The sequence below is a fragment of the Elephas maximus genome, chromosome 6 (assembly GCF_024166365.1).
Source record: "Elephas maximus indicus isolate mEleMax1 chromosome 6, mEleMax1 primary haplotype, whole genome shotgun sequence".
Classification (NCBI taxonomy): domain Eukaryota; kingdom Metazoa; phylum Chordata; class Mammalia; order Proboscidea; family Elephantidae; genus Elephas; species Elephas maximus.
Genome location: NC_064824.1, coordinates 68,331,854 through 68,347,345, shown reverse-complemented (window position 1 = coordinate 68,347,345; position 15,492 = coordinate 68,331,854). Strand labels below are relative to the sequence as shown.

General features: G+C 41.7%; 1 protein-coding gene across 1 annotated transcript in view; it reads right to left on the bottom strand.

Moving 5' to 3' along the window:
* Positions 1 to 15,492, bottom strand: part of MYO3B (myosin IIIB) — a 575,113-nt gene that overhangs the window by 534,954 nt on the left and 24,667 nt on the right. The window contains 2 exon segments of the mRNA XM_049887401.1: positions 1,663 to 1,762; positions 1,999 to 2,103. Of these exon segments, the coding sequence (XP_049743358.1) occupies positions 1,663 to 1,762; positions 1,999 to 2,103 (205 nt within the window).

The following is a 15,492-nucleotide window of genomic DNA, read 5'->3' as shown; positions in this document are numbered from 1 at the left end:
TTATACCAAGCAGAAGTCTAATGCAGCCCTTAAGAGAATGACAAGGTTGCCACTAAGGCCGTTGATGACAAGAACTTAGAAACCCGGCTTCATGTGTTCATTAGTGAAGGGCACACCTTTGAAAACATGGTTAGTTGTGTTAGCTGATCAAAAAAAAAAAAAAGCGAACCCGTAGCTTTTGAGTCAATTCCAACTCATAGCTACCCTATAGGACAGGGCAGAACTGCCCCACAGGGTTTCCAAGGCTGTAATCTTTTTCTCCTGTTGCTAGGCTGCTAACAGCCAAGTGCTTAACCACTGCACCATCAGGGGTCCTTGTTAGCCACTTACATTCTCTTTATTAGATGGACAAAGAGGGCTCTCTAAACTCTCTTGGCCATGGATAATTTCCCATTTTACCAAGTCCTCCACTATAATTTTGGTTAAAAAAAAAAAAACCATGTTTGGTTTTAATTTCTAGAAATTTCTTTCGCAGCAACTAGAAGTTCCACAACCTTCTTCTGGAAAGATTAGGGGCTTTTACACTGATGCCAAATTGGAAAGCTGGTGCATGGTGAGACAGCATTAATCCCTGCTCTCATCCTTCTAGGCTCTTTCCCTTTATGACATATTCATGGCTTCCAGGATCATGTGGAAAACACATCTTTGATGGTATACGCTCAAGATATTATTGGATTTATACTCATTCCTTACATAGAAAGAAAAGCACAAGGCACGAACAAATTGCCCCTTCTGCTATTTTTCCTTGCCTGCTTTTTAGTAAATAGACAAATACATCTGAAGCAACTTCATTTATTTTTAAGTAATTTCTTCTGAGCAAATGATTCACTGATATTTTAACATCATTCTTTTTTATCAATAAAACAATGAATATTCAAAATCCATCAATCTTTTTTCTCCACTATGTTGACAGTGATAAAGAACATTTTAAAAAGTGGTTATATAAATGTTTTCTCATTGTAACAATGATCTTGAAATACTAAGTATTGTTGAGTTCATTTAAAAGATAAACCACTCGATAAACTTAAAAAGGAAAACCACATGACTTGTTTGTGACTGTCAATGTATGAGCACTGCCTGGAGATGTTTAATAGTTCTCTGGCCTTAGGTTACACTGCTCTGCATTTCCTCTCACACTTCCGTTTCCTGTTATGTTTCCAGTCCAACCAGCCTCACGTGCTGCACCAACCATCACAGTTTAAAAGGATGTTAGCTCTCAGGCCCAAAGGGCTCTTTTACCTTTAGCTCCCTGGGAATCAGCCTGCCTGAGGCTAGTGGAAGTCATTTGAAAGACCAAATTGCTTTCTCTTTTCATATGTAAAACAAGAAACAACAAAATGTAAATTATAGACAATTGCCCTGAGATGTGAAATTCCTACCAGAAAACCAAAAAGTTTTTCCATCAAATTCTTCTTTGGAAACACTTTTTTTCTTTTTTTTAAATCTTTAATAAAATTGCTTTTAAAGCTGAAAACAGATGAACAAACAGCATCTCCGAGGGCGATCCATCTGGTAAACCCTCCACTCTCCATCCTGCATTTAACTGGAAAAGCCCTCAGCCTATGGCATAGCACAGAGGTCCCAGTCTTCTGAGATTGCAATAAATTGTCGCCTTTGGCTAAACTGCACACATCAAGAAAACAAATGACAAGTAGTCATTACCAAAGTCAACGAGCTTAACTCCTCCTTCTGTTGTCAGAAGAATGTTATTCCCCTTGACATCACGGTGGATGATTCGGTTGTTGTGCAAATGCTGAAGGCCCTGCATGGAGTCCCACCACCACAGAAAGAGAAAGGGGGAAATTTACACACTTATTCAAAAACAATTATCCTACTATTTAAAAGTCTAATCAAAGACCACATTTGGCTTCACCTCCCTGCTGTTATAAACCTTGCATATTAAAGGGGATTTCCCCCACTGTAAATGTGCAATGGAGAGCCCAGCGAAGGACAAATTGCTCCCTCTGCTGTTTTCACCAGCTGGATGGACATTCTTACCATGAGGGCTCCGTACAAGATGTATGAGATCACTGCTTCTTCCAATCGCTGGCCACACTTGAGCAGACCTTTGACAAGCTCAGTGACCGAGCCCCCGTTACACAGCTGCAAGAGAAAGTGCCAAAGAGAGAAAAAGCAGGGGAACGTATACAAAAAGAAAAGAAAAAGACATTACGAAAAGTCCACTGATACATTAAAGTAAATGTGCAGTTCATAAAACTCCAGCTCAAAATAATAAGTCTTCAAATTTCCACTACACAGTCTAGTTCTTCGTGTGTGAGTGCACGTGTGTGTGTTCTTTATTCAAGGTGACAATTTGTAAGTAAAAGTACATGTCCAAAAAGCAGACTTTTAAAATGTCAAGTGAAATATAAAAACACAAGTTCTTATTTAGAAGTTTGAAAGAAAAAGCATATAAGGAATCATGGTTAGTTATTAGATATTCTGTGCTTTATATGGATAAAAAACCAAAACAAAACCTGACTCATAGCAACCATATAGTACGGAGTAGAACTGCCCCACAGAGTTTCCAAGGAGCGCCTGGCGAATTTGAACCTCCAACCTCTTGGTTAGCAGCTGTAGCATTTAATCACTACGCCACCAGGGTTTCCTTTATATGGATAGTCTTTTTTAATATATATTTTAAATAGAAACGAAGTTCTGATACATGCTACAACCTGGATGAACTTTGAAAACTTTCTGCTGACGGAAATAAGTCACACACACTGGACAAATATTGTATGATCCCATTTATATGAAATCATCCTGAATAGGCAAGTGTATAAAGACTAAAGTTTATTAGTGATCACCAAGGGTGGGTGGGAGGGAGGGGGACACTGAGCTTTTATTAAGAGTGACTAAAAAATCTGGAAACGGATAATGGTGATGGCTGAACAACATGATGAACATATTTAATGTCATTGAATCCTGCATGTAAAATATCTTGAAATGGCAACTGTTTTTGTTACATATTATTATTTACCACAACTTTTTTTGTGTGTGTGCTTTAAGTGAAACTTAACAATTGACATCACTCATGCAATTCAAGTCACTTTCTCATACAAAAACTTACACACACATTGTTCTGTGACCCTAGCTGCTCTCCCTATCATGTGACAGCATACTTCTCCTCTCCAACCTGCATTTCCCGTGTCCATTCAACCAGCTCCTGTCCCCCTCTGCCTTCTCATCTCGCCTCTGGAAAGGAGCTGCCCACTTAGTCTCATGTGTCTACTTGAGCTAAGAAGCACACTCCTCACCAGTATCATTTTGTGTTTTATAGCCCAGTCTAATCTTTGTCTGAAGAGTTGGCTTTGGGAATGGTTTTAGCTTTGGGCTAACAGAGAGTCTGGGGGCCATGTCTTCTGAAGTCCCTCCAGTCTCAGTCAGACCATTAAGTCTGGTCTTTTTACTAGAATTTGAGCTCTGCATCCCACTTTTCTCCTGCTCCATCAGAGACTCTCTGTTGTGTTCCCTGTCAGGGTGGTCACTGGTGTATTTACCACAACTTTTAAAAAAGGACAGGAAGAGACAAGACAGATGATGCCCTTGATACCTGGGAAGGAATAAATTTCCATCATTTCTAACCTTTCCTCCACTAGTGCTGGCACTGCAGGCATCAGAAGCCCAACCAGCAGCTGTTTCCAGAACTGCCACTACATGTAAAGTATGGAGTTGCTTCATATGTACAGTTAACCTTCTCATATTCAACTTTAGACTTTCAGCAACTTTATGTTCTTCTTTTTCTGTAATTAAAAATACTACAGGATTATGTCTTACATATTTGGTCTTTATTATGTATTACTGGAATTTGAATATATAACCAGGTGTACTACATTTTCTTGGCAATTTAAGGGGTGTCAGGATAATTTTTACTATACATGAATTTTTACTCCCTAACTTTAAAAACTAACCCTGGAAGTCAATTTATATGCTTCAGTTTGCTACATGCCATCTAAAATCAAAAGTTCTTAACTGATTTGAGCCGGGCACGTAAATACCCTGGAATTATAGGTCGCATGTTGTATATGCATCTTTCATTTTTCTGGAGAGCAATTTCAGAGTTTTCATCATATCCTCAGAGGCATCCTGACCTTAAAAAAGGTAAGACCTTGCTTAGAAACTGAGATTTCCACATGGTACTTTGTTTGCAATTTGGGAAGGAGTTAACTAGTGACCAGGGGGTGGTTCCCTGGGTTGTGGCTGCTTGAGTCAACTAGATTATCTTGAGAAAGGAAAACCAAGGGAGCACAGATTGGCACCTTTTTTAAAAGAGGACAACTCTTTATCAAGATAATGATACATCAGGATCTCTTCAACTCTAATTATGAACATCTCACAGAGAGTAAGAGCCTTACATTAGGAGAAAGTGCCAGGGACCAGGAACATCCAAAAAAAACAAAAACCAAACCCATTGCCATGGAGTCTATTCCGACTCATAGCAATGCTACAGGACACAGAACTGCCCCATAGCGTTTCTAAGTAGCAACTAGTAGATTCAAATGGCCGACCTTTTGGTTAGCAGCCAAATGCTTAACCACTGCACCACCAGAGCCCCACAATTACGAACATCTCACAGAGAGTAAGAATCTTATAATAGGAGGGAGTACCAGGAACCAGGGATATCAGGAGGTACTAAAGGCAGACGGCACAGTTTTATCATCACAAGACCTTGGTTACCACATGGTTCAGAGTTCTCTGCCCTCACTGCCATGGCCTTAAATAAGCATCTACTTGTTCTCAGGCCCAGATGCCTCCCAGGGAGAAGAGAAGGGGAAGAGGGAGAGGAGAAGCCCTAAAAAAGAGTTGTCGTTAGTTGCCATCAATGTGGATCCAACTCATGGTGACAGAACAAGACATTGCCCAGTCCTTTGCCATCCTCACAACCATTGGTATACTTGAGTCATTCTTGCAACCACTATGTATTTTGAGTGTCTTCCAATGTAAAGGGCTCATCTTCCAGGACTATACTGAACAATAGTCTGTTGTGATCCTTAAGGTTTTCACTGGCTAATCTTCAGAAATAGATTGCCAGGCCTTTTTTCCTTGTCTGTCTTATTCTAGAAGCTCCACTGGAACCTGTCCACCATGGTTGACCCCGCTGGTATTTGAAATACCAGTGGCATAGCTTCCAGCATCTAAGCAACACATAAGCCACCACGGTACAAGAAAGTGATAGGTGGTGGAAAAACTGAATACTTACCCCAAAACAACTGAGCTTTGAACTGGATTGTGAAAATGGGCTATAACCACTGGAATTTCCCCTTCCCAGAGAAGTCACTGAATTGGACTAAGTTCAGAATAGGTCAAAATCAGTCATCTCCTCTAGGCAGACCAAAGGGTCAAGAACAAAGTTGTGTTTATCTCTTAAAAAGAAAGTTACCTCTTTGTTCTCAATAGTTTGTGACTGTTCAATTTATTACCCATCACTCAATCATAAATATGACACAGCCCCTGCTCCCGAGTAGCTCACGCCCAGTGGGGAAGACAGACACGTAAATGAATAAGAGTCTGTGATGTGGAAGGAAGGGTGTGCCTAAGGTAGTAGGGTGGCACAGAAGAAGGAATGGTGAACTCTGCTGGAGGTAGAGGACATAACATTTACAATGAGTCTGCGGGACAAATGGGTTTTTCCCAGTGTCATGGATTGAATTATGTCCCCCCCCCCCCAAAATGTATTATCTATTTGGCTGGGCCACGATTCCCTGTATTGAGTGGTTGTCCTCTATTTTGTGATCGCAATTGTATGTTAGAGAGGGTTAGGGTGTAACTGTAATTTTACGTTAAAGAGGATTAGGGCGAGATTGTAACACCCTTCCCAGGTCACATCCCTGATCCAATGTAAAGGTAGTTTCTCTGGGTCGTGGCCTGCATCACCTTTAATATCTCAAGAGATAAAAGGAAAGGGAAGCTAGCAGAGAGTGGGGACCTCATACCACCAAGAAAGCAGCCCCCGGAGCAGAGCGCGTCCTTTGGACCTGAGGTTCCTGTGCTGAGATATTCTCAGACCAAAGGAAAACTGATGCATCACAAGGACCTTCCTCCAGAGCTGACAGAGAGAGAAACCCTTCTCTTGGAGCTGATGCCCTGAATTCGGACTTCTAGCCTACTGGACTGTGAGAGAATAAACTTCTCTTTGTTAAAGCCATCCACTTGTGGTATTTCTGTTATAGCATCACTAGATGACTAAGAAACCCAGGAAAAGCACAACCTGTGGAAAGGAATGGAGCATGAAAGAATGAGGAGTGCATGTATATGTGTACACGTATAAATACTCTGCTACTGTTGGGACAGAGGGTGCCAGGATTCCAGAGATGGGAAAGAAAGGTTGGGGCTGAGGAATGACACGTGTGCCTTGCTGAGGAGTTTGGGCTTTATTAGTACGTTACATGTGTCATAATACCATGATATATCACTAGTGAGAGAACCGTAGCCACTGACAGGTTTTAGGTAGGAGGTCTCTATGTTCAGATTTGCATTCTAGGACGATGATTTGGGCAGCAGACTGGAGGATGGCCAGCAGAGGAAGACACAAGGAGCTAGGGCACCTGTTAGGAGGCTGTTGGAACAATCCAGGGAAGCAGGGTCAAGAAGTCAAGAGCCAGAGGATAGAGATTAGAAGGATGGCTTTGGGAGGCTTTTATGACAGAGTATTGTGACCCCCAATACCACCCAGCATGTTTTCTCCTTTTTCAAAATGGGCAACTGGGAGCTTCTAAGGCCATAATAAACCTATAAGTTGCTCTTCCTCTGTCTGCCTCCTCACATACCTCTATTAATGACTTTGTTCTGACCAAATGTTAATGACTTTGTTCTTTGTTTTAAACTGATGCAAATAATCTTTTGTTCTGGTGGGACTACCTGTGGCATACAACCTCCACAGGAAACTTGGAGCCCAGGTATCAGATATGTATGTCTTTAGCCTAATAAAGAAATGTCTGGCAGGGGACTACAAAGACACCTGTAACCTTGTAAGATTCTATATAAGCTCTAATCTAAAACTGCTCTTTGGGACTCCGTAGAGACAGCCTGTGTTGCTGCTGGGTTTTCCTGATGAGGTATGCATCTCCTTAATAAACTTTCCCACTATTTCTGACTTGGAGTATGTTCCATTAGCTCGACTGCTCCAGGGCATGGACCCTAATCAGGTAACAGTATCAACAGGAGTTTTTGACCAACAGAATACGGAATGTGAGGCAGAGACACAGTCTAGGGATATTGTGAGAATAAGAGAAATATCAGTAAAGCTCTTTGATCCTCTAACACAAAAGCAGGGATAGGAATGCAAGGCATTGTAGCACCTTCACCAGAACCACCCCTCAGCCTGGCTCCCATCACAGGAACACGTACTTTATTGAATTGCAAGTGTGCTACCAGAATTCTACTGAGAGAAAATTCAAACTAAATGTTGGGTGATGACCCAACATTACTTATCCCTGGAACTTCCCTGGAAACTGCATTTTAGTCTCTCTCCTGTCCTACTGTAAGTGTGGCCATTTTTGCAACAGGGCCTATTCGGCAATTTTTTATATAGGAAGCCAATTTATAAACTTTCTTCTAAAACACGAGAAGGGATTAAGAGTAGCCATTTTGTCATAAGAATCAAAACTCAGCTGTGGATTTAAAGACAGCAAAGAGATTTTACTCAGCTGGTGCCTTTTGTTCAGTAATGTCAGACTTTAAGAGCTGTCTGACTTCCCATGATTTACTGAAACATACAATTGAACTGTTCAGGGCACCTTTAGAGGAAGCTATCCTGTGAGGCTGAGAAGTCCACCACCAAGGTTTTAAAGAGTGGCTCGTGTGTTATAAAGAAAGGGTTTTCGGTATTTGGGCATAAGAAAAGAAAGCAGGTACCCACTAACAATTGTCTAACCAGAGTAAATGTTCAGTGAAATGGGCCGGCCACTGTAAAAGCATGACAAAGAATTATACTTAAATGCATTAAATGCATCAGATAAAATAATTCCCTTAGTATTGTAAAAAGGCAACCAAGCCTCTGCCCCACCCCTGCAGGTTGGCACGTGCAGCCCTTTATTCCACCCACTCTGCCAGCAGCCAGATTCAAACACAGAGGTATGTCACCATCCCTGCAGTTCCTCCCTACGCCCTCAGCATTCAGGAAATGTGGCAGCTAGATGCATCTAGAATTTAATGAGCATTTTGCTTCAAACCAAGAAAAATAGAAAAATCATTTTATGTTCCACATCTATTTTTCAAAACATCGTTGAATATTGATTCAATCACAGTATGTACATTTGCTAAGACAGTCATAATTTCAAGCAATAAAATGTTCTTTGCTCAATAAGCCATCAACTTTCCTCCACATTATTTCAGAATGGCCAATGCAACACAATCACCAGACCTTTATTCTAGTCTAAGCTCTGACTTTCCAGTATATTCTGCACCTGCATATTGACCTGACTCAGACTGCAAAATTTTGAAGGCATTTCTTTTTCAGTGTCTATTTCATGGGCTTTATCTTTCAAGGTCTGACAGAGAATATAAAGCAAAAATCAGGTATAATCAAAACTACTCTAAAAAATCCCTTAGGAAACACTATGTTGGACACTGTCCACCTCTCAGCAAGCACGGAAGAGCATATTTTTCCTCCTGTGTTGGGACAGATCATGTTTATTTTATTGAATACTAGGTAAAGTCACCAGTTGCCATCGAATTGACCCTGACTCTTGGCAACCCCATGAGTATCAGAGTAGAGCTGTATTCCATAGGGTTTTTAATGGCTGATTTTTCAGAAGTAGATCACCAGGCCTTTCTTCCAAGGCGCTTCTGGGTAGACTCAAGTCCCCAAGTGGTGCAAAAGGTTAGTGCACTCAGCTGCTAACCAAAAGGTTGGTGGTTCAAGTCCCCACACAGGGTTGAAAACCCTATGGAGCACAATTTTAGTCTGACACACACTGGAGCTGACTCAACAGTAATCTGGTTTTAAGTAAAGTCACTGACTTGCACCTAGAAGAATGTAAAGAATGTCATGTGAAACGCTAGGGTTACAGTCACAGTGGCAAGATGCTCACACTACAAGAGGCCAGTGGCACCGAGACTCATCTTTCATCTCCCTCTTTCTCCAAGGTACACGCTCATTGAGGAAAACAGGCAGAATCCGTCCCACTACTCAGCTTCTTAATTCTCTCTTTTGCTGAACAGCTCAAGTATGTAAGATGCAAGCCTACTGCATTTCAAAGTTCTTCCCTCCTCCACTCCCAAGTGTTCTGTGCCTTCATCCTGACCCCTAGCACTGCCATGACTTTCATTCAGAAACTGCTATCCCGAGCCAGTGTTCCATGCTCCAGTGTTTTCTGACCCATCTCTGGTCAATCAAAATTTACCAGTCTTGGGTTATAGAAGACATCAAGGAGAGAATAAGGAAATTCATAGAAAGCAATGAGAATGAAAATACTTCCTATCAAAACCTCTGGGACACAGCAAAAGCAGTGCTCAGAGGCCAATTTATATCGATAAATGCACACATACAAAAAGAAGAAAGAGCCAAAATCAGAGAACTGTCCCTACAACTTGAACAAATAGAAACTGAGCAACAAAAGAATCCATCAGGCACCAGAAGAAAACAAATAATAAAAATTAGAGCTGAACTAAATGAATTAGAGAACAGAAAAACAATTGAAAGAATTAACAAAGCCAAAAGCTGGTTCTTTGAAAAAATTAACAAAATTGATAAACCATTGGCTAGACTGACTAAAGAAATACAGGAAAGGAAACAAATAACCCAAATAAGAAACGAGAAGGACCACATCACAACAGAACCAAATGAAATTAAAAGAATCATTTCAGATCATTATGAAAAATTGTACTCTAACAAATTTGAAAACCTAGAAGAAATGGATGAATTCCTGGAAAAACACTACCTACCTAAACTAACACATTCAGAAGTAGAACAACTAAATAGACCCATAACAAAAAAAGAGATTGAAACGGTAATCAAAAAACTCCCAACAAAAAAAAGCCCTGGCCCAGACGGCTTCACTGCAGAGTTCTACCAAACTTTCAGAGAAGAGTTAACACCACGACTTCTGAAGGTATTCCAAAGCATAGAAAATGACAGAATACTACCCAACTCATTCTATGAAGCCACCATCTCCCTGATACCAAAACCAGGTAAAGACATTACAAAAAAAGAAAATTATAGACCTATATCCCTCATGAACATTGATGCAAAAATCCTCGACAAAATTCTAGCCAATAGAATCCAACAACACATCAAAAAAATAATTCACCCTGATCAAGTGGGATTTATACCAGGTATGCAAGGCTGGTTTAATATCAGAAAAACCATTAATGTAATCCACCACATAAATAAAACAAAAGACAAAAACCACATGATCTTATCAATTGATGCAGAAAAGGCATTTGACAAAGTCCAACACCCATTTATGATAAAAACTCTTACCAAAATAGGAATTGAAGGAAAATTCCTCAACATAATAAAGGGCATCTATGCAAAGCCAACAGCCAATATCACTCTAAATGGAGAGAACCTGAAAGCATTTCCCTTGAGAACGGGAACCAGACAAGGATGCCCTTTATCACCGCTCTTATTCAACATCGTACTTGAAGTCCTAGCCAGGGCAATTAGGCTAGACAAAGAAATAAAAGGTATCCGGATTGGCAAGGAAGAAGTAAAGTTATCACTATTTGCAGATGACATGATTATATACACAGAAAACCCTAAGGAATCCTCCAGAAAACTACTGAAACTAATAGAAGAGTTTGGCAGAGTCTCAGGTTATAAAATAAACATACAAAAATCACTTGGATTCCTCTACATCAACAAAAAGAACACCGAAGAGGAAATCACCAAATCAATACCATTCACAGTAGCCCCCAAGAAGATGAGATACTTAGGAATAAATCTTACCAAGGATGTAAAAGACCTATACAAAGAAAACTACAAAGCTCTACTACAAGAAATTCAAAAGGACATACTTAAGTGGAAAAACACACCTTGCTCATGGATAGGAAGACTTAACATAGTAAAAACGTCTATTCTACCAAAAGCCATCTATACATTTAACGCACTTCTGATCCAAATTCCAATGTCATATTTTAAGGGGATAGAGAAACAAATCACCAATTTCATATGGAAGGGAAAGAAGCCCCGGATAAGCAAAGCACTACTGAAAAAGAAGAAGAAAGTGGGAGGCCTCACTTTACCTGACTTCAGAACCTATTATACAGCCACAGTAGTCAAAACAGCCTGGTACTGGTACAACAACAGGCACATAGACCAATGGAACAGAATTGAGAACCCAGACGTAGATCCATCCACGTATGAGCAGCTGATATTTGACAAAGGACCAGTGTCAATTAATTGGGGAAAAGATAGCCTTTTTAACAAATGGTGCTGGCATAACTGGATATCCATTTGCAAAAAAATGAAACAGGACCCATACCTCACACCATGCACAAAAACTAACTTCAAGTGGATCAAAGACCTAAACATAAAGACTAAAACGATAAAGATCATGGAAGAAAAAATTGGGACAACCCTAGGAGCCCTAATACAAGGCATAAACAGAATACAAAATATTACCAAAAATGATGAAGAGAAACCCGATAACTGGGAGCTCCTAAAAATCAAACACCTATGCTCATCTAAAGACTTCACCAAAAGAGTAAAAAGACCACCTACAGATTGGGAAAGAATTTTCAGCTATGACATCTCCGACCAGCGCCTGATCTCTAAAATCTACATGATTCTGTCAAAACTCAACCACAAAAAGACAAACAACCCAATCAAAAAGTGGGCAAAGGATATGAACACACATTTCACTAAAGAAGATATTCAGGCAGCCAACAGATACATGAGAAAATGCTCTCGATCATTAGCCATTAGAGAAATGCAAATTAAAACTACAATGAGATTCCATCTCACTCCAACAAGGCTGGCATTAATCCAAAAAACACAAAATAATAAATGTTGGAGAGGCTGCGGAGAGATTGGAACTCTCATACACTGCTGGTGGGAATGTAAAATGGTACAACCACTTTGGAAATCTATCTGGCGTTATCTTAAACAGTTAGAAATAGAACTACCATACAACCCAGAAATCCCACTCCTAGGAATATACCCTAGAGATACAAGAGCCTTCATACAAACACATATATGCACACCCATGTTTATTGCAGCTATGTTTACAATAGTAAAAAGTTGGAAGCAACCAAGGTGTCCATCAACGGATGAATGGGTAAATAAATTGTGGTATATTCACACAATGGAATACTAAGCATCGATAAAGAATAGTGACGAATCTGTGAAACATTTCATAACATGGAGGAACCTGGAAGGCATTATGCTGAGCGAAATTAGTCAGAGGCAAAAGGACAAACATTGTATAAGACCACTATTATAAGATCTTGAGAAATAGTAAACCTGAGAAGAACACATACTTTTGTGGTTACGAGGGGGGGAGCGGGGGAGGGTGGGAGAGGGTTTTTTATTGATTAACCAGTAGATAAGAACTGCTTTAGGTGAAAGGAAAGACAACACTCAATACATGGAAGGTCAGCTCAATTGGACTGGACCAAAAGCAGAGAAGTTTCCGGGATAAAATGAATGCTTCAAAGGTTAGCGGAGCAAGCGCGGGGGTCTGGGGAACATGGTTTGTGGGGACTTCTAAGTCAATTGGCAAAATAATTCTATTATGAAATCGTTCTGCATCCCACTTTGAAATGTGGCGTCTGGGGTCTTAAATGCTAACAAGCGGCCATCTAAGATGCATCAATTGGTCTCAACCCACCTGGAGCAAAGGAAAATGAAGAACACCAAGGCCACACGACAACTAAGAGCCCAAGAGACAGAAAGGGCCACACGAACCAGAGACCTACATCATCCTGAGACCAGAAGAACTAGTTGGTGCCCGGCCACAATCGATGACTGCCCTGACAGGGAGCACAACAGAGGACCCCTGAGGGAGCAGGAGATCAGTGGGATACAGACCCCAAATTCTCATAAAAAGACCAAACTTAATGGTCTGACTGAGACTAGAGGAATCCCGGCGGCCATGCTCCCCAGACCTTCTGTTGGCACAGGACAGGAACCATCCCCGAAGACAACTCATCAGACATGAAAGGGACTGGTCGGCGGGTGGGAAAGAGACGCTGATGAAGAGTGAGCTAATTATATCAGGTGGACACTTGAGATTGTGTTGGCAACTCTTGTCTGGAGGGGGGATGGGAGGATAGAGAGAGAGGGAAGCCGGCAAAATTGTCAAGAAAGGAGAGACTGAAAGGGCTGACTCAAGAGGGGGAGAGCAAGTGGGAGTAGGGAGTGAGATGTATGTAAACTTATATGTGACAGACTGATTGGATTTGTAAACGTTCACTTGAAGCTTAATAAAAGTTATTAAAAAAAAAAATTAGGAGGCGGAGCCAAGATGGCGGACTAGGCAGACGCTACCTCGGATCCCTCTTACAACAAAGACACGGAAAAACAAGTGAATCGATCACATACATAACAATCTACGAACCCTGAACAACAAACACAGATTTAGAGACGGAGAACGAACTAATACGGGGAAGCAGCGATTGTTTCCAGAGCCTGGAGCCAGCGTACCAGTCAGGTACGGCACAAGCACAGAGACCTGCTCCACCCCCCTGAACTAACCCCGGGAGGGGGACTAGCCGGTTCCACGGGCGGCGTGGGACGCAGCCGTTAGGAGAAGTCCCCGGGAGGCAGTGACTGATCTTGGAGCAGAAAGAGCAGCATCCGAGCCGGGGAACCGTCCCACAGGGATTTGGACTGCACGCAGGTACGCCATAAACACGGAGAGTTGCTCCACCCCCTGAACTAACCCCGGGAAGGTGACCATCCGGGTCGCGCGGGCGGCGTGGGACGCAGCCGGTAGGAGAAGTCCCCGGGAGGCAGCGACTGGTATTGGAGCGGGGAGAACAGCGTTCCAGCCGGGACACTCGGTCGCGGCACAAGCACGGGGAGCTACTCCACCCATCTGAACTAACCCCGGGAGGGGGCCCACCTGGTTCACGGGGGCGGCACGGCCACGCGGCTGGAGGGACGAGAAGTCCCCGGGAGGCAGCGACTGATTTTGGAGTCGAGAGTGCACCGTCCCAGTAGGGGAGCCTTGACGCTGGGCGTGGGGCTGGAAGCGGAGGATCTGACCGTGACTCCAGCGGGCCAGACCCCCCGGGGGCAATCTCCACACAGACAGCACACATAGGCGACGCGCCCGCAGGAATCTCAGATATAATAGTCATTCCAAGCAAGACAAGCAACTCTGGCTATATTCTGAGGTGCTACTCTCCTATCTCTCTGTTCCCTCCCCCACCCTCCCCAGGCGGCTTCATTAACATCTGAATAGCCTGAGCCAGAGGGAGAACTCTGATAGGGATCTGACTGCAGTTTTTTTTTAGCGGATTTTCTGGAAAAACTAGTTTCCCAGTGATGGCTCGGAGACAACAATCCATATCAAACCACTTAAAGAAGCAGACCGTGACAGCTTCTCCAACTCCCCAAACAAAAGAATCAAAATCTTTCCCAAATGAAGATACAATTTTGGAATTATCAGATACAGAATATAAAAAACTAATTTACAGAATGCTTAATGATATCACAAATGAAATTAGGATATCTGCAGAAAAAGCCAAGGAACACACTGATAAAACTGTTGAAGAACTCAAAAAGATTATTCAAGAACATACTGGAAAAATTAGTAAGTTGCAAGAATCCATAGAGAGACAACATGTAGAAATCCAAAAGATTAACAATAAAATAACAGAATTAGACAACACACTAGGAAGTCAGAGGAGCAGACTCGAGCAATTAGAATGCAGACTGGGACATCTGGAGGACCAGGGAATCAACACCAACATAGCTGAAAAAAAAATCAGATAAAAGAATTAAAAAAAATGAAGAAACCCTAAGAATTATGTGGGACTCTATCAAGAAGGATAACCTGCGGGTGATTGGAGTCCCAGAACAGGGAGGGGGGACAGAAAACACAGAGAAAATAGTTGAAGAACTTCTGACAGAAAACTTCCCTGACATCATGAAAGACGAAAGGATATCTATCCAAGATGCTCATCGAACCCCATTTAAGATTGATCCAAAAAGAAAAACACCAAGACATATTATCATCAAACTCACCAAAACCAAAGATAAACAGAAAATTTTAAAAGCAGCCAGGGAGAAAAGAAAGGTTTCCTTCAAGGGAGAATCAATAAGAATATGTTCTGACTACTCAGCAGAAACCATGCAGGCAAGAAGGGAATGGGACGACATATACAGAACACTGAAGGAGAAAAACTGCCAACCAAGGATCATATATCCAGCAAAACTCTCTCTGAAATATGAAGGCGAAATTAAGATATTTACAGACAAACACAAGTTTAGAGAATTTGCAAAAACCAAACCAAAGCTACTAAAGGATATTGTTTGGTCAGAGAACCAATAATATCAGATATCAGCACAACACAAGGTCACAAAACAGAACGTCCTGATAT